The sequence below is a fragment of the Anser brachyrhynchus genome (genome assembly GCF_964034855.1).
Source record: "Anser brachyrhynchus genome assembly, chromosome: 10".
NCBI classification, from domain to species: Eukaryota; Metazoa; Chordata; class Aves; order Anseriformes; family Anatidae; genus Anser; species Anser brachyrhynchus.
The window spans coordinates 14193371-14212882 of record NC_137705.1 but is presented as its reverse complement, the minus strand read 5'-3'; the positions used below and the strand labels follow the sequence as shown (position 1 = coordinate 14212882).

Sequence of the window (19512 nt, the reverse complement as noted above, 5' to 3'; positions counted from 1 at the left end):
AGCTCGTTAGCCCCCACCCTCATCAGCAGCCCCCAGAACACCCAGCCCTCCTCTAACAGCCCCCACGGCTGCCACAGCAGAGAGCAGTTAATATTAATGCCGAGAAATCACAGATAATTAACCTGAATAATGGGACCATTAATTTTCTGACAAGGAGGGGGCCTGGCCAAGGCTGCACCCTGTGCGGAGCCGGGTGCCAGGGCTGCGGGCACCCCCCCGTCCCCAAAGCCCAGCACTGGGCAGGGACCCAGGCGCGGCACGACGGGGCCGTGGGATGCTCCGGCCGGGACGTGCCAGCTCCGTGCTCTGCCCACATCGAGGAGCTGCCGGGGACACGTGGTGGAAACGGGGCGCAGATGGGCACTGAGGGGGACGGATGTTTTCTGGGGAGCAGGGGGACCCCTGGCATCGCTGAGCCCCCAGCCGCAGGCGGGCAGGGCAACAAGTTTTTGGGTGGCCCTTCGGGAGCCCAGGAGTTGGACTCGATGGCCCCGTGGGTCCCTCCACCTCGGCTGTTCTACGAGCCCGTGGTGCTTGGCGCTGCCAGGCGGGCACGTCCGCCTGGGCTGACGGCGAGTGGCTCCGGCACGCTCAGCTCGGTGCGCAGCTGAATCGGAGCTCGCAGCTATCGCTTCAGCGCCGGCTGGCTCTGTCTCTGCGTTTATCGCGCTGTCCCTTCTGGCTCGGCTCTTCGCGAGCCGCTCGCCTCCCCGTTTAAATGGGTCGCTGCGGGAATGCTCGCACCGCGGCGGCGGGGGGCCCCGGGGGTGCAGGGCAGGGGGCAGCTCTACCTGCTTCATCTGGATCTAAGGATTTATCTCTCCATCTCCCTCTGCCTTCCCGGCGCTGGAAGAGGGGAGGGGAGCGGGAGATGAAAGCTGCAGCTTGGATGCCCCTGCCTGTGTTATTGTATCCATTTTCCAATGCCAACGATGTGTGAAATGAAAATTGGACAGAGCTGGCTGCTCCCGGAGCCGGAGTCTGGCGTGCCGGGGGGTGGCAGGGAGGGGGGATGGGGGGGCAGGGGGCCCTTCCTGCCCCCCCCGGCCCTTGTCCCCTTACCAGGGCCGTCTGCGCACGTCGTAGAGGTCGATCTTGTTGGGGGCTCTCCACGGGGTGGCTGCGGGCGAAAGGCGGGCGGTGAGCGAGGCGCTGCCATCTCCCCAGGGACGCCGTCCCCGCGCGGGGGGACCCTGGGGGCAGAGGGACGCCCCCGCCACGCACCGGGGTAGTAGCGGGTGACGCCGGTGGCGCTGCCGAAAACCTGCCAGAGCAGGGAGGGGTCCTCCTTGCGGTTCTCGATGAAGACGTCCTCCAGCGCCTGCGTCCAGTTCAGCTCGTTGAGGATGACGGTGGCTGCAAGGCACAGAGCGGGCGGCTGGGGGACGGGGACTGCGGCGTGTCCCTTCTGCCCCTTCCCGAGGAGGAGCCCAGAGGGGCCTGGCAGCTGTCACCGTGTCCCCCCTGTCCCCTGCGGGGCTCAGCACCGGTGGCACCAGCCCGCTGCCTTGGTGTCACCCTCCTTCCAGCAAATGCCTCCTGGGACCGTGCCAGCCCAGTGCCAGGGACAGCCACCCATGGGACACGGACGGGCCCTGCTCTGCATTCCCGCTGGCCCCCGCACCTGACGCAAAAGCAATTAAGATGCCAGCAAACAGAGGCTTTAAATTATTCAGCTATTAAAGCAGAAGATAAGCTGCCGGCAGCCTCCGCCCGTGGTTAATTAAACGGGGCCGGTGGAGCGCGGGGAGGCTGCCGGGCAGCACGTGGGGACAGCAGGACGTCCCCGTGGGCACGGGGACCCTCCTGGCACCCCCAGCTCTTGGGGAGCCCCACGGCGTCCCCACATCCCGCTGACCACCCCAGCCAGACGTGCCTCCTGCCACGAGCTCCCAAGCCATTTCCGAGCCCAGGGCCGCGCAGCGCTGGGTTCCCTGGAGCCGCTCCGTGGCTCGGGGCCGGCCCTGCCATGGGACGTGCTTTGTGCCACCGGGAGGCTGCCGCGTCCTCCCGGCACGGGGCTGGGCACGGCCACCACAGCTGGGACACGGCCGCAGCCCAGGGACTTCTGCGGAGGAGGGCAGCCACCAAGGCTCACGCATTCCTATATATATGTATAGATATATATACACCCTCCCGATATATGCATATTATGTATATACGTACCCTCCCTGTGCACACACAACCCCTATTATCATCCCTGTGCACAAACACAGCCTCTACGTGGGATCTGTGTGCATACTCAGTCTTTACACGGGGACATGGCCACAGCCCCTGTATGTCCTGTCTCCCACACACGGCCCCTGCACCCCTCCGTGCACACACGGCCCCTACACCTCTGTCCATGAGCGCCGCCCCTCTACGCTCCCTGTGCAGGGACGCAGCCCCCACACACACAGACGCAGCCCTCCCGGTGTGTGGACCAACGAGCCTGGGACACCTCCTGTCCCTGTGGGTGAGGGCCGGAGCTGCCACCCCAGGTGACACAGGGTGCAGGGCGCAGGGCTCGGGCGGCTGGAGGTGCTCCGTGGTGCGGCTGCTCTGCGCCCTCCTGTCCCCGTCCCCACCTCGTCCCCGTGCCCAGCAGGGTGAGCCCAGCCCCGCCCCGCCAGAGAGAGATTGCGGCTTTAATTAAAAGTGGCACAGTAAATAAAGCACATATAGGATGTAATTTGCGTGTGTAGCCAGGGGTGACGGCGGAGGGCGTCTCCGCAGGGTTTTCAGCAGCGTGCCAGGGAGCGATAGCGCCTCTCCAGTGGGCCCCGCGGGGACGTGTCCCCGGTGTCCCCAGCCCACCCGCCGTCCCTGCAGGCCGGTGGCCCTGTGCTGCTCTCCGAGTCGTGTCCCAGCCAGGCAGGGGGGTGGCGTGGCTCTGCCCGGGCATCGGCACCGCACCGGCCGGCGAGCGGGGGGCTCGGGGTAATGGCTAGTTCTTCCCAGCCCTGCCTCCCCCTGCTCTCAGGATTTGCTTCATTAGCTGCCCAGCCTGTGCCGGCTAGCTAATAAAACTAATTGCAATTTCTCATCCGGTGATGCCGACGCGGTGAAACTGTTCCACCCGACGCGGCTCCGAGCGTGCAGGACAGAAGCACGAGCTCGGCCCCTGTCCGCTCACCAAGTGTCACCGAGAGGGGCCGGGCGGAGGTGAGGGGGTGCGGGGATGTGTGGGGGTACAGGGGGGGCCCCCCCCGGCAGCAGGGTCTGTGCCTGGGCGCAGGATGCGGCCAGGGGCTGCGGGAGGCCGGGGTCCGGCCGGGAGCGGTGCCCGGCTCTGTGCGGAGCAGCCGCTAGAGGGAAATGCAGACCGACCGCCACCGCGTGCCAGCGCAGCACGGAGAGGCGGCAGAGCTCCAGAAGCTCGGGGACCGTCACCTCCCGGTGGGGACACGCCAGCCCGGCCCGGGACCACAAGGTGGTGTGGCACGTCCGTGTCGTCCTGCACAAGCCCCTCATCCAGCCATCCGTCTGTCCGTGCATCCATCCACCCCCCCGCCACCCTGGTGCACGCCGCTCCCCCCGTCTTGCCCAGCTCCAGGGCTGGACCGCCAACCTCAGCACGGTCTCTGGGGTCCCCAGGGAGCCGCAGGGGCGCTGCCGTGGGACTGCAGACCCCCACCCCATTCTACAATTAGCCCTTCTTGCAGGATTTCACCTGCCCTTCCTACCCTTCCAAAGCCTCAGCCCAAAGCAGCCTGAACCCAGCGAGCACCCGTACCTGCTTCTCCCAGTTCCCCCTGCTCAGCCCCGTTTCGCCCCCTTTTAGGAGCTGGGAGCCCCCGCCTCGGGAGCTGCTCCCAGCACGGAGCTGCTCTGTCCCTCTGATCGTCTCCTGCTCCTGCTCTGAGCCTCCTCCTACGGGGAGGATCACAGCCACGCGTCGGCCGTGTGGGCGCAGCGGGATTTACACCATAATTACCGTTTCTCCTTTGCTTTCCACCCCTTCCCCAAAAACCCCTAACACCTGATGCTCCTCTTTGGTCCGCACTGAGCTGCTGCAGCGCAGGGACCCAGCGGGTCCCTAACACTGGGGGACGGCGGCTGAGAGCCACTGGGCCTGGCAGGGACCCCGGGGACATGGTCCCCAGGGCTGTGGCACCGAGAGCCGGCCATGTGGAGGCTGTGCCCGGCCTCGCAGCACAGAGCCGAGCGGGTCGAGGGCACTCACAGCCTTTGTAGATGTCCGTGGGGATCTGCACTGCGGCGTACGAGTAGTTAACCTTGGTCTTGAAGTTGGCGTCGTCGGTGAACTCCAGCTTCAGGGAGTTGGACTTCTCCCGCTCGATCTCTTCTCCATCAGGATCGTCCTGGGGAAGGAGCAGAGCGTGTGGGGACACCGGGGACGTGTGCGGGGTGCCCCCACCCGAAGCCAGCGCCAGCCCACCCCGCGCAGACCGGCAGCGCTGGCTGGGGCGGCTGAGCTCGCCTTAGCCTTGGCACCGAGCTTGGTAGCACGGCAGGTCTGAAACCAGAAAAAAAACCCACCCGGGCAAAAAAAAAAAAAAAAAAAAAAAGCCTTGAAAATCAATTAGCAGCAAAAGGCAACTATCAAAGAACAAATTAAAACGGAGTGCAGCTTAACGCTCTGTCAATAAGCAATGCAAACAATATTTAATTATGGTGGAGAGATGGCAAATTCCCCACTGCTGGCGCTGGAGCGCGCTCCCTCCGTCACGGCCGCTCCTCTCCCCCGGCACCGAGCGGAGGGGCCCTGGGCTGCCGCACGGGAACGTCCCCTGCCCAAGCCACGAGTGCCCCCGGGGACACAGGGCGGACCTCGGCCCGTGCCTGCAGGACACGGCAATGGGCGGGAGGGAGGGAGAAGAGACGGAGCAACCTCGCTACAGAGCTGCAGAAATCACCTCTGCCATCGTGCCGGGGCGAGGAAAGCCAGGGGGAGGTGACGGCAGGGGAAGGAGGGCACAGCGGCTGGGACAGCTGCTGGCAACCAGCTGTGAGAGGCTCAGGGCAGGAGGAGGCTGAGGCTGAGGATGCTGCCCCTCATGCTCCCCGGAGCCATCAGCTCTCCCACCAGCGTCTTCCCAAAAAGAGCCGGAGTCACAGGAGGACGCGCAGAGATGCCACCTCCCCCGTGACAGCTTGGGACAGACGCCCAGGCGGTGACATTCCCCTGACATTGTGAGGGTGGCAAAACCATTCGCCACAGCTCGGGCGAATAACAGGATTGATATGCAAGGTTTGGTTTTTAATTCCAGCAGATGCATCGGCAGTGTCAGCACGCCGCAGAGCCGATGCGACCGCGGGGCCGCCGGCCGCCCGGAAAGATGCTGAACTCAATTACGGCTGAGGGAGCCCAGCAGCAGGCAGGGGACGGCTCTGCCTCCCCAGAGCGACGTCGCTGAGATTGAAATCCAGATTACACTCTCCATTTCACGTAAATCCTGAGAAAAAGAACGAACTTGGCTGCCTGACCCACCACAAAGCCCCAGAAGAGTTCGCCTGGTGCCCTCGGCTGAAAAAAGGCCGCGGCCGTGCCGCGTGATACCCAGAGAGCGGGTCCAGCCAAAAACGTGCTCCTGACGTGGGGCTCAGCTCTCTGCTGCGAGCACCGGACTCTCCCTGCCCGCCCGCAAGCACCGGGCCTCATTTAGGGGCTGAGAACGGGCTTTGGAGGGATGCGGCAAATGCTGGACAATGCCATTGCCCCGGGGCGCCTGCAGCACCCGAACCTCTGCTTGGCCACCCAAACATCTCCTCCTGAGCCCTGGCGACCCCCAGCCTCACCCCCGCCAGCAGGAACATCAATTCCCCACTATTCCCCCCTCACTGTCGAGTTTATTCACAACGTCACCAGAGCCGGAACCACTGGATATAATTCCCGGTCCCGTGTTTATCATTATTCCCTTATATCACCCACATCCGAGGGGCTAATTTGTATTCTCCGAGGTTCGGTGCCGTCTGGCTGCTCTCATTCATGTAGCCGTAAAGAGGCATATGTATAGATCTCGGAGACAAATACGCAGCTATCTGTACATAGGACACTTCATGCATCACTGACACCCATACAGCAAGCAGACCCACGGCGAGCTGATGCTATCCGAGCTACATGTACCCTTTATCCATAAATCTCCTGACCCCAACTGAGATATCCCTGTTGAAGCCAGGCGGAATTTGGCTCCTGGGACGGGGTCATCGCTGCCCAGATGAAGCTGCCCGAAGCCATCGCCAGCCCAGGCAGGGACAGCAGCACCTCGGTGCTGGATTGGGCTGAAGGAAACCACATGAATGGGGCCAGGAGAAGAAATCCCGCACTAAATTGGTATATTAGAACAAAGGAGAAAACGATTCAAGCTCTCCTGGATTTACATCGCTTTAACTGAGAGCACCTCGGCGGGTCCCTAGCCGGATTTTGCAGCGTTTCTCATCATTACCTTTCACAAGGACTGCAAAACATCTATTTTATCTTTGAAATGTTACGATACGTCCAACAGAACATAAATAGATGATACGGATCTGAATACCTTATTTGATACACCCCGCTAGAAGCCTTTTCTTTGGCAATGCATCAGTATTACACGTATTTATTGCTTCAGCGAGGAGCCGTCGCGCTGGGAACTTTCACCACCTCCAGCGCTGTAGGAGCTGGGTGGAAAGCCACAGTCTGTTTCTAGTTTTTCTCCCCTATGTTCCCCAGATCAGTGAGGAACACCCGGGAGCCAGCACTTTGTGCAGGTTTTACCCCAAATTTTACCGCTGGCGATTCCCTTTCCGTCTGCTCCCGATGGATGGGGGGCACAGAGGAGCGGAGCCCCAGCACTGCCCGAAGCTTTCCCGGGGCTGGGCGGGAGGAAGGGCTGTCGGGGTTGCGGTTACGGCTCTAGGTGTGCCGTGCCGTGCCGTGCCGTGCTGGCCCTCGGAGGACACCACCGGCCCTCGCTGCAGTTTGGGGTTCGGGGCGCATGACCTGGCACAGCCCCGCCATGCCTCGGCGAGGCAGCTCCAGCGGATGCGAACGCCCCCGTGCATCTCCATGGGAACGAGCCACCGCCGCTAATGATGGCTGTTCAAATGTCAGCGCCGATGACAAACGCCCGGCTGACGCGGCCAGTGGGTTCGGCCCCGCAGCCTCGTCCCTCCTCGCCCTGCCGGGTACCCCGGCACCCTGATCCTATCCGCAGGCTCCCAGCCCCTAGCAAGGGCGGATCACCCCGAAATATCATCTGTGGAAATTTCCCACCGATCCGCGTTAAAAGCCAGCGAAATGCGGACCTCCAGGTGCCGTGACTGCTCCGGCTGATGAACACGCCGAGCACGCGGCCGCGGGTCGCCTGCAGGCCCCGCAGCTCCGCGCGGGCCGGGGGCACAGCCGGCCCCGAGCAGCGCCAAGGTCGCGCAAGGTGGCGGGGAGGAGAGGCACGGTGACAGCACGCACCGCTCCCCCTGGGGCCCGGGAGCGTTTCAGCCTCAGCTAGAAAATGAAGCGGTGTTTTTTTTTTTTTGTTACTTTTGCCAGAAAGGACGGATTCTGGGAGGTGAGATGGGGTGGGGAGGGAGCGAGGTGGGGGCTGCGGGGCTGCCCTCTGGTCCCACAGCAAGGCCTAAGGCACCGGCTGAGGGACCCCAGGCAAGTGCAGAAGCGCCCTTCTCCATCTTAAATTCCTCAGCTTTCCCTGAAATCCAGCTATTTAATGCCAGGGAGAGAGGCAGCGTGTTCTCCAGCCACGTTCCTGCTTTTACAGCAGCACAGGTTATAAATAACAATCAGCCTCTCCTGCTAGCCGGCTCCCCTATCCCCCTTCTCTCTTTTTTTTTTTAATCTTTGCCAAAGGTACTGTTTAGAGATCTTTCTAGACCATTTATTTTTAAATTACCAGCCAGAGGAGAGAAGAAGGGGGGGGTGGGGTGGGGAGGAAGGAAAAAAAAGAAAAAAGGCAAAAGAAAGAAACTTCTCGGGCTGATAGCTTATCGGGAGGAAATCCAAATGTCACATGAGTCGAGGAAGTTGGAAGATTAAATTTTCCAACACCCTTCATCTGCTGCTGACATTTCAGGGCTCGTTCCCCCTCCTCCCTCCTCTCTGTGCAGCCGAGGAGCGGTGCCGCGGTGCCGGGGCTGGCGAGGGGCGAGGGAGGAAGGCGGGCAGGGGGTGCTCCGGGTGCCAGGGCAGCAGGCCCACGGTGGAGCAGGCTGACCCCTGCAGCCCCCGGGCACCCCGCAGAGCAGATCCCCACGGCGTGGCCGTGGAGGAGCCCACGCAGGAGCAGGAGGCCCGGGGGAGCCGTCCCCAGGGGGGGACCCGTGCTGGGGCCGTTTGCTCCCGACAGACAGACCCCGCGGTGCGGGCCCACACCGAGCGGTGCTCGAAGAGCTGCGGGCTGTGGGCAGCCCACGCGGGACCGGCTCGGGAAGGGACCCCACGTGGAGCAGGGCAGGCGGTGAGCGTGAAGGAGCGGCGGGGACGCGGCGCTGGGGACTGAGCGCAGCCCCGCTCCCTGCTGCTGGGGGGAGGCAGCAGAGGGAGGACGAGGGAGGTGGTTTGGGTTGGCCTTCAGCCCTCACTGCTCTCGTCCGTTCGCAACTGGCAATAAATTCCATCGGTCTCCCTGCGCTGAGTCTGTTTTGCCCGTGACAGGAACTGGTGAGCGATCTCCCTGTCCTCACCTCAACCCACGAGATTTTTCATCCCATCTTCTCCCCATGTCCCACTGAGGAAGGGGAGCAGGAGCGCAGCGTGGTGGAGCCGAGCCCCAGTGCAGCCACCGCACGGACATGGGGTTGTGCTCAGGGTCGTTCTGCAGCAGGGCTGCTGCAGGAAGAGCTGCCTGGAAAACCCAGCTTTAGCTCCCGACTGGCAAAAAACAGTTTTTAGCTTGCTTTTTATCCCTGCCTGTTTATCCCTGCTGTTTATCCCTGCCTAAAAAAAATAAAGTTTTTTTTTTTTTTTTTTTTTTTCTTACCAAAACAGGAACAAAACGTTTTGGGTCAAGAAGCCCTATCTCCTCTCTTTTTGCAGCCCTCCATCCCCCTGCACCAGCAGACCGGACTGCTGCCTTGGAGAAGTGAAAATATTCTGTTCAGAGGGTGGCAAAAGGAAAACATCCGACTTCTAATTGCTTTAAGCGCTGAATTCTGCTCCCCCCCCAAGGGCATGTTCAGCTGGCACAAATCTGCATTTCCCAGCACAGAAATGACTCCGAGCCCTCTGCGCGGCTGCAGCAAGGACCCCCTCCAGCCCTGCCACCTCTCGGTGCCGCAGGGTCAGCAGAGCCACCCGGCACGAAGCCCAGGTTTGCTCCCAGGGGCACCGCAGGGGGACCGGTCCTGCAGGGGACAGGGATGGGGACGAGGGCTGGGGCTTGCACAGATGTCCGCCAAGGGCGGACGCCAGCCCCCGATGGGTGCTGCTGTGCCATGGGGACAACTCTGCAACTGCAGCAGCGAAACCCCACTTTACAGCCTGGGAAACCCTTCCAGCAGAGAACGGCACATCCCCGAGGACGCTGGCCTGATTTCAGCATCATCCCCTGCCATACGCGGAATAATAAAAACTGAAAATCGCTTCATTTCTGCGTTGTTCTGCCTGTGATACCCAACTGAGAGTGGCTGATTTCAACGCTTCTCCGTGGATAAATTTTGCATCCCTTGCTAGCAGGAAACAGTGAAAACTTTGCTTCTGTAAACATGTGGAGAGCCTTGTGGTCCCCCAGGAAAATTTTCTGCTATCCCAGTTGTTAAAAACCACTACGAAATCCCAAATCTGTTTAGGAAGATAGTGGAGCTGAGTGCGAGCAAAATGAATAGGAAGCTCATTTCTTCCTCCCCCTTGTTAAACGTGGCATAAGGCTCGTGAATAAGTCCCAGTTACATTGAATAGGCATTGTCTATCAGAACTAACTTCATTTCAGCAAGATCCTACTCAATTTAAATATAAGAATTGAGGCAAAATAAAGAAAAGATGGAAAGACCGCTATTTAGCTCGATTCAGACCTTCTGGTATCATCTCCCTCCTTTTTTATTTCCGCATCATCTCCTTTTCTCTCCGTTACCTTTGCTGGAAGTAAACTGGCTGGGGTTTCACCGGGCAGCAGCAATGGCACCAGCAGGGAGCTGGCGCCGGGTGACAGCGGCCAGCTGTGGGCAGCGGGGACGTCCAGGTCCCCTGTCCCCTGCCCTGCAGTGACAGCAGAAGCCCTGCCCAGCCTGACGGATGGCTCAGTCCTGCTCTGTGTCCCCTGGGCTCGGAGCTGCCACCCTCCCTGTTCCCTCCCTCTCCTCGAGTGCCAGCCATTTTTTTCTCCACTTTGACCCAAAATCTGCTTTAATGCACGGGACAGTCGCGGTGGGATGGAGCAAGGATGCAAGACCCCCTGGGCTTGCCCAAGCCCAGGTCAGACATTGCTCCTGGCAGGGCCCGTACAACAGAAGTCAGGATCTGGCGCTGCTGACCCACACCTGCGAGCCCTGCGACGATGTCCCCAGCGCGCCACCAGCGCGGGCGACGCGGGCAAACGCCAGCCCCCTCGGGAGCACGGGCAGAGCGGAGCTGTCGGGTGCGGATTTAAAGCCCTGATTGCCAGAAATCACAGGACGGCTGTGCCGGGAGGGGGGCAGAGAATTAGCTTCAGTCTCTAATTAAAGATTTGCTCTTCATTTGAATTTCAGATGCCAGCTTTAATTTTAGAAACTTTCGCAGCAGCAGAGGGACCTGCCCACCTGGCTGCTCCTGGGCCCAGCGCCGGGGGACAGATGGATGAGGACAGCCACGCTGTGCCCGCCGCGGAGCTTGGGACCCCCGGGCAGCCCCGCCAGCGGCGTGGGACAGCCCCAGCGAGGGTCACAGGGAGGAGCCCGTGCCCGCGGCGCAGCAGGGGTACTCACGGTACTCACGGTACTCACGTATTCCGTGTCTGCCTTCGAGTCGTAGTACTCGATGTCTTCCTCCTGCAGAGAGAGGGGGCAGCTGGGTTAGTGCCCATCGTGGATGGACCCATGGGGGTCCCCATCACCGCCCCCATTCCCCCTTACCCATCCCTCTGTGCCTCCACCAGCCACCGCACCGCTGGGGACGCCGCCCTGCCTGCCCCAGGCTGCCATGGGGACAGTGCCGGGACCCTCCATGTCCCGTGCCTGCCCTCCGAGGACCTGGCTGCCTCCTGCGTGGCCAAACAGCCCCGGGACAGTGCCACCGGTGTGACACACGGCTGCGCGTGTCCCCGCACCCGGGGTGCTCCGGTCCCGCTGCGGGAGCTGCGGCAGAGCCGGGCAGAGGAGCGCAGCGGGGTGGCCGTCCCTCCCCTCCTTCCCGTGTGCCTGAAACGGGCGAGCAGCATCCTCGCTTCCACGCAAATGCGCGTCGTTAATTTGGGGTATTTAGAAGCTATTTAGGCAGAAAGGCCTGCTCAGACTCCTCTTCCCTGCCTGCTAGGACGTGAGGCAGCTGATAACATTCATAAAGAGGCAGGCAATTCAGAGAGCAGTAATACTGTCAAAACAGAATTTCATCTCCCATCAAAAGGGGTAATTAAAGGGCACTTGGGGGCTCTCTTCTGCGTGCAGGGATGCGAGCACGAAGGCAGGCGGTGATGGCGGGGTGACATGTCTGCCTGCTGCTCCAGCAGCCCGCAGCGGCCGCCGCGCACAACCACCCCTCTCCCCTGCGCCGCAGAGCCCAGGCAGCGGTCTGCGATGCTCCGTGCTGCTATTATTTAAAGAGGCAAGGCAGCCGCGCTCAGAGCAGCCAAGGAGGGTGGAAACCCAGCTTCAGGAGATCGGGGCAAATCGCTGAGCCACCCAGGAGGGGAGTGAGGCCGGGGCGAAGTCCCTAGTGGCTGCTGGACGAAAGCCTGGGGCGGCCGTGCCACCAGAGCTGGGGACTGGGGACAGCGTGGCCGAGTGGCTGTCCCCAGCACACTCAGCACCCTGGCTCACTGCTCCTGGTGACGCCCCAGCAGGATGGGGACTGCCAACGGCGGCTTCAGCATCCTCCTCTGCAGCCCCTCCGGCTCCGACTGCCGCAATAAGGAAGAGCCGAGAGGGGAAAGTGAAAAAAAAACCACGAAGCAGCATCTTCCAATTTCTGCTATTAAAAAGCCTAGTCATTAAGGGAATGTACTTATTAATTATCTGTGATTTGTTGTGAAATGCTGAGGGGTTTACAACAACAAGAAGAGGGAAAAAATTAATTTCTCTCCGGATGGCCTCCCGGCACCCTCCTCGCACCGCCGCGGCCCCGCGCACGCCCCTGCCCCTTGCCTGCGCCGCGTCCCCCCAGGTCTGCGGCCATCTGCACGCCGTAATTAAAGGAACCCCTGGGAGACCCGTAACACAAACGAGCTAATTTCATGTCTAATGATCTTTAATCAGAAGTGAGTGTGACTAACAACAGCCATCCAGAAGGTGCTTTGTTACTCATTTTATCTCCCACCGGCTCCTCCGAAAAGCTCCGTTCCCCGCTGGCACGCGGTGGCCCCGCTCCTGTGGTGGTGAGGGGAAGAACCGGCCGGTGTCACTGGTACATGGGGAGCAGGGACCTCCTCCATGGCCGGGGAGTCCTAAACCATGGCACTGATGACTCCAGGAGCAGTCGGGTGCCCTCCTGTCCCCGCTCCATGCCTCGGGCGAGGTCTGTGCAGGTGACACAGCACGTGCGGGACAGCCAGCGTCACCGCAACCCCATCCTGGTGCCCCTCGCAGCCATCCCAGGGATGCTGGCGTCTCCCGAGGGGAAGCAGGGAGCCCCACAATTTCCTCTCCCTCATATTTGCCTTTAAAGCCATGCTCTTCTTCTTCACCTAATTCTCTCTTCCTCCTCCTCTGGTCCACGTTAAATCAAGCGCACGGCCTGTGTAAATAGCACTGGTATTTCTGGAGTCTTTCAGAATAAATACCAATAAAGAAAACAAGTGGGTGAAGATATTGAGGGATTTCGGGGCGAGAGCCCCCAAGCAGAGCCCTCGCCTCTTGCAAATGAGCCTGTGCAAGAGCACGTTGCTGGTTTGAACTGGTGGAAGGGAGGCAGGCACTGGGTTAACCACTGCCCCTGTGCTCCCCCGTCATCCCCCCGCAGCAGCTGCGTGACGGCACTGCTAGCATCGCTACAGGAGAAGCACGGGGTAATTTTAGCCTTCAGGTACGTGGAAATCACCTTGGGAGTTAAGTGCAATCACGGAGCAATCTGCAAAAGCTGGTGAAGCCACCCAGGAAGCAGGGTGCTGGCACCAAGCCCTCACATTTTGGGGTCCCCTCCTGGACGGGGCTGTGGGGCTGCCCCGGGCCAGCGCCTCGCTGGGGACCCCAGGCCCCGTGTGTCTCCCCTGGGTCCTCCCGAACAGCCCCAGTGCTCCCGCTCCTCCAGCTCAGCCCCTACACGAGAAGCTAATTAATTAAAGCAGCCTGTGAGCTGCTTGAGAGCTACAAGCCGATTCCTCTCCAGCTGCTCAAGAGGATGCTGTTCCAGCACCGTGATCCATGCTATGCGCTCAGAGATGAGGTTTGAGCTCCGGAACACAAGGACAAGGACCAGGGCTGGAAAGGCTCTGGTGCCAGCACAGTGGAGAGCCCGTGGGGAGTGGGCACCATCTCCTCCCCAGCCTCCACAGGCACTGAAATAGGACATTTTTTTTTCACAATTCCAGCAACTAAAAATAACATTAGAAAGGTCAGCGCTCTGATGGCAGCGCTGCAGCCCGGCAGGGTTGAAGCCGCGGTGTTATCAGCCCGACGAGGTGGCAAGTGGCGCACGTCCCACGCAGCGCTGCCGCAGCCCCGCAGAAACCTTGGATGGAGGCTGCAGCTGCGGGGCTCGTGTTCGTGGGACGGCTGGCACCGCCCCGGCAGGGACGAGACGTTTTGGACACTTTGCAGCGCGTGCCATGGGCTCCGCCTGCTCCCCAGGGCAGCGGTGCCTGGTCAAAGCGGGTACACTGGGCACCCCACGCTCACTAGGGCAAACTACAGCCTCCACCGTCACTTCTGCAGCAGCTGAGAGCGCGGTCGAAGCCTTTGACACCTGCGCTAATGCTGGGCTCCGTAGCTCTGTTTCTCTCGCTTTTCTCTAAGATCACCTGAGCTGGCTAATCCTTCTCCCGTGGATCTGTTGTCCTCCTCTGGATTTCTTGCTGGTGTCTCGTAAGGGTCATTCTGCTAATCATAAGCCCTGGGGGCACTGCGGCTCCTAAGCGAGACTGTGCAGGTAGCTCCCGCTGCACTGCATTGATTCTGGTCCCTCTCAGCCCCCCAGCCGCGGGTTTCATTTTGCCGAGCAGCACGGGTGACCCCTGCAGCCATGAAATCTCTTTCCAGACTTAATTAGCTCGGGAAGAACCAAATCCTGCAACGGTTTTCCTCCGAGGCCACTAGGAGCAACTCGGAGGGCGGTGGGGAAGACGGAGCCAGGGGACGGGGATGGGTGGTGCCATGACCCAGGACACGCCGGGGCCTCACGGGCCCCGTGGCGGCGCGTGGTGGCTGCTCAGACCCGGGCACAGCCCGGCCCTCCTGGCCTGGGGCTGGTGCCACCAGCGCCTGGGGAGAGCAAAAAGGGAGCCGGCGCGCCCGCAAAGCGCCAGCCGCTCTGCTCACACGCAGGTCTTTCCACTGCCATCAGCATTTATAACGGGCAGTAAATATTTACAGAGTTCTTCGTGTCCCTGACCCATTAAGCACACAGAAATAACAACAGAATTTGCTTATAGATGCGCCTTTCCTTTGCAAGCCAGCCCCCGGTGCTTGGCGCAGCTCTCGCCGGTGTGCAGGGCAAGGTAGGGACGGGGGGATTATCCAGAGCTGCCACTCATTTTCCACGCTGCGATGAACCTTTCCCTGGCACAGCCACCACAGGCTGTTGGGTGCACCAGAACACGTCTCCCCTCGCAGGCCCCCCCATGCAGGCCCCGTTAGCGCACTCAGCAGCGCAGACCATACGCACTCCCAAGGACAGGTGGAAACAGTCTTCACAATCCGCCTTGGCATCTTTTTTTTTTTTTTTTTTTTTAAAGCAATTTCCTCCCTCTGCCTCTCCGACAGAGCTGGGGAAATATTTAAGTGACCCGTCAACACTTCTCTCATCTCCCCAAGAAGACGCTTTATCTGATCACGCCTCGCCGACCATCCTTCACCACGCGGCGCCTCCCGTCCGCCCGCGCTCGCCCAGGACACGCCTGCCTCTCCCCTCCTGGGCACCACGGGGACGGCAGCGCCCGTGGGTACCAGGACACCCTGCCCCGTGGGGCACAGCAGGGGAAGGCACAGCACGGCACGGCACGGCATGGCATGGCACGGCACAGTGTGGTGCAGAGGAGAGCTGGCAGCTGGCGCGCCCCTGGCACCAGCACGGGTCGCCCGGTCCGTCCCACGCCGACGGGGTGAGAGGAGCCCCTCGAGGCACGTCCACTTCTTTCAAGAGTGAGCAGCACGGCCCCGCGTTTTTTGTGAATGATTTTTCTTGTTCTGCTTTCGGCCAGAATGGCTCTACAGCAAGGTTGGTGCTTTAACACAGTAATTCTCAGAGCGTAATGAAAGCTGACATTATATCAAACACAATAAAGACTCTCAGTTGATGGAGATCATTCCTGAACACACAAACCCATTAAACTGAAAAAAAAAAATATCAATTCTACACACTCGCCAGCCAAAAGAAAATGTGATTTGTTATCTAAAAGGGGGTTATAAACACAGCTTCAATGCACTTTCTGTGCTGTAATGAAAACTGGGTTTGAAATGGCAAGACGACTGCAAATTAGAGTATTTGATTTTATTTTCTAACTTTTTAGGTAAACCTTCTACAAGGGCAAGTGCAAGGTTACGGCGACGATCTTTCTGTTCTCAGCCGATAAGTAGGATCTGTAATTAAAGGAGGAGAAAAATGAAACGGGGATAAGGAACTTGCATTTGCCCTTCTAAGGATGCTTTGAACGCCAAGCCTGGTGTGGCCCTGTAAAACAGCAAACCGGGGGAGAGAGAAATAGCCAGCAGCATCTCGGCACGGCGCGGCACGGACGCTGCTCGCAGCGCCGGCACGGAGCGGGGCACCCAGCCGCGCTCCCCCATCACCGTGCTGGGCTCTTCTGCAGTCCCCACCGAGAGCCTGGGAGAGAAATCTCTGTTATTCATCCTGTCCTTCCCCATTTGGCAAACAGTGATCCTGTTTTCCCCTGAGTTTCGTTTCTAATGGAGCTTGAAATTATCTGGGCTTTGTTATTTGCTTCCTTGTTTGCACGTGGGAATTATTGATGGAGGGAGCACTGCGGGGCTGGAGGGAGGCCTGGGCTCCCTCTGCTGCCTCTGTGGCACGGCACGGCACAGCACGGCTTGGCTACCCCAAACCTACCCCGAGCAGAAAGCGCCGTGCTTCACCCCGTGCTTAAAGCCTGCTTTTTGGTTGCCCAAAACCTGGCGTGCCTTTCTGTGGCTGAGCTGCGTGGCGGCTCCTAGCGGGACCATTTTGGGCAGCCCCGTGCTGAGCGCACGTGGCTCCGGAGCTGGTTGAAAGCGGGAAGAAATATTTCCCAAAGCGCGCAGCGTTTCGCCCCCAAACGAGCACCGTGTTCAATCACCCTAACGGCCTCGGCTGCCTTTCAGCTGCAAGACGCGGGCTGTAACGCCGCACCTCCCGCGTCCTCCCACACCGCATGGGGTGTAAATCCTGTGTCATTCCTCTTTCGGCCATCCTGGCACTCCTGCCTGTGGGGACCCGCACGAGGAGATGCTCGGCACCCGCGCCACCTGGGCGAGGACACGTCCCTCCGCACTATCGGCTGGATTCGTTCTCGGGCGAAGCACGTGAGCAGGGAAGCTGCTCCGCGAGGGACCGCCCGGGATCACGGCACCGGACACGCGTCTTGCTCCTTGCAAAGCCCAGGGAAGAAAAACACTGCCGGAAAAATAAAAACGGCATTTCCCGGAGTGACGTTTCTGACAGCCCCTTCTTGCAGCCCGCTCTACCTGCAGCTCAGCGGGTGGCGATTGCTTTTAAATGAGGAAGGGTCTGCAGGGTGCCGACCCTTCAAGCGCCCCGATCGAGGTGGCTGGAGCAGCCCCAGCGTCTCTGTGCCGGCTGCTCCCCGGGCAAGGTGCATGCGGCACAAACCCCCACGTCCTCACCCGCAGCATGTAAATCACTGGGTGTAAATTACGCCATCAAGTCAGCCCAGTGCAGCTCGGTGAGCGTGCTACATGGGAATCTGCTTGGGAAATACGTCCGTCATAAAGGGGTGGCATGTGGGCTTGTTACGGGGAAGCTGCCCCATAAATCGCACGCTCGGAGAAGCAGGTACAAAACAGCAAAGCAGACGTCGTGCTGAAATGTGCCGAGCCCTGGGAGGGGAGTTAAATCCTGAGACGATTTCCCTGCCACTGGGACGGGACCCAAAGAGAAGCACTTTGCATCTGAAACATACGGAGAGAGGGGAAGCAGAGGGGCAGCAGGAGGAAGAGGAGAGCTTTCTGGTGTAGCAATGAAAAAATGAAGTGAGGAAGAAGAACTGGGAGAAAAGCAACAGTAATAAACATTTTATGAAGCAGAAAATGGCTTATAAAGAAGTCAACTTTTAAAGGCAATTTATATAATCCTGCCAAGTGCACATAAATGTGGGCTTGGCTTTCTGCAGTGTCTAAGTGTCCCTTGAAGGGCCAAATAGCTCCGGCCGCCCAGAAAACCGACACGCAGCCACGATGATGCCCTGAGATCTGGCCACGGTCCCCGTGCCCACCGGCTCGGCTGCCACCACTGGCCAGTGGTCACTGCCCTGCGCTCAGGCTGGGGACCCCGAGGCGTGGGCAAGCACCGGCCTTGCATGGTAAAGTGAGAGGAAGAGGCAGATGAGGGAGCAGCGAAAATCAGTCCCAAGCTGTGACTCGTTTTGGGGGGCACCTCCCGCAGGGATGGTGCCGAGCCCTGCCTGCTCCTGTGTGCCGTGGCATGCGCACAGCTGAGATGGGGCTGCCGGTGCTGGGACGGGTTTGAAGGGCTGGAAAAACATCCGAGCCCCGAGGGAAAGCCCTGAGGGAAAGCTGAGCGCGGGGTCGGAGAGGAGGTGGCTGAGCAGGGAGCTGAGGGGCAGCACGCACGGCGGCGTGCTGCAGGGCAGGGTGGGTTGGCACCGCTGCTCCCACGCCTGCTGCCGAGGTCTGGGAGTGGCGCGCAGGGGGGAAAACCAAAAAGCCCAGCACCAGCGAGGAAAAGAAACTTTCCATGCAGAGATCAGTTCTGAGCGACTGCTGGAAACAGCCTAGCAGCCGTTTTCGCTCCTGCTCTTGTTTCATTTTCCCCTGAACTTCCATAGCAACCCATCTGCAGCGAGCGACTCTAATGTTTAATGGTCCTGCCATTAGCACTAATGCATTGCAAACACTCAGCATCTGCCGTCACGCATTCAGATGGAAACACAAAAATAACCACACTCGGTGCAATCTGTCATAAACTCCGGCTTGAGGTTATAAAATGACACGCCGCGAGAGGAAGGGAGAGCTACGGCCAAAGCCAGCAAGCCGCTCGGCGGGGAGGCAGGAGAGCTGCGACGAGCGGTGACGCCGCGGGCGCTGCCGCGGCCCTTGTCACCCGCGGGCGTCCCCGCGGGGCTGCTCCCGCAGCAGGAGCCCGGCACAGCCCCGGCGTGCAGCACGGCAGGAGGCGGAGGGCCGGGAGGTGGCACGCTCTACCTGGTGGCTCGCAAACCGCAACGCAGCCCCTCCACCCGCCAGTCCATCAAGCGTCCCAGCTCTGGGCTGTCCTGATAAAGCCGCGGCAAGCTCCGCGGTGACGCATCGCCGCACATTGTTTCTGGGTGACTCGCTCCTAATTACCTTGATTAAGTGGTAGCAAGCAGTGCTATTAAAAATATTTTTCTGCGAAAGTGGATTTCTGAAAGGTTTGTGCCGCGAATGGCAAAATGAGCCAAGAGCTCCCCAGCGCTGCGGCTGCTCCTGGCGTGGTTTCCATCAGCAAGGGCGCCCTGGAAGGAGAGGGAGCGATCTGGGGCTGCGGAGGGGGACCTGCGGCACGGCGGCCGCCCATGGCTCCCGTGGGGATGAGCAGAAGCACCCGGGTGTCCTTGCTCCGGCTCTGCCCGCCCTGAGCATGGGTGGCTCAGGGGACAAACGACCCGACAGAAGGAGCGGCGCCAAATCTTTGTTTCCCAGCAGCCAGGCGCTGAAAAACCGAGCATCCACCTCGTCTGGACCTGAAGCATCGCGACTCCAAGCCAGCTGTTTCTGTGCAAGATGGGAGGAAATTTGGGCTAAAACCTGCGTAACTGCTGAGGAACAGACCCAGGGGAGGTTTTCTTCCAGGGCTCATGGTCCTGCTGAGCTTGGAGGGGCATCTAACCCCAGCTGCGGTGCTCACCCAACTCTTAATGTCTCCTCCACTTGTCTTCAGGCAAGAAGTGCCAGTAATTCGGCAGCGCTTTCACGCAGAAAAGCCTTGGTGAGCGGGGTACCAGTTGTCTGCTGGACAGGACAGCCAGCGGGGACACCTCACCTTTTGTAAGCGAGGCAAGAGACGTTGATGTGGCTGCCTTCACCCAGTTCACCTCCCCTGCCTGCTGCTGTCCTGAT

General features: G+C 60.3%; 1 protein-coding gene across 4 annotated transcripts in view; it reads right to left on the bottom strand.

The window, feature by feature from the left end:
• Positions 1–19512, bottom strand: part of CACNA2D2 (calcium voltage-gated channel auxiliary subunit alpha2delta 2) — a 194394-nt gene that overhangs the window by 20634 nt on the left and 154248 nt on the right. For 2 of the 4 annotated variants that reach the window (XM_080606304.1, XM_080606306.1), the window contains exons 5-8: positions 10846–10899; positions 4166–4304; positions 1225–1356; positions 1063–1120 (exon numbers count right to left, since the gene is read on the bottom strand). In XM_080606304.1, coding sequence (XP_080462430.1) covers positions 1063–1120; positions 1225–1356; positions 4166–4304; positions 10846–10899 — 383 coding nt within the window. The remainder of the gene's footprint in view (positions 1–1062; positions 1121–1224; positions 1357–4165; positions 4305–10845; positions 10900–19512) is intronic. The other 2 variants (XM_080606305.1, XM_080606307.1) reach the window with 1 other exon arrangement.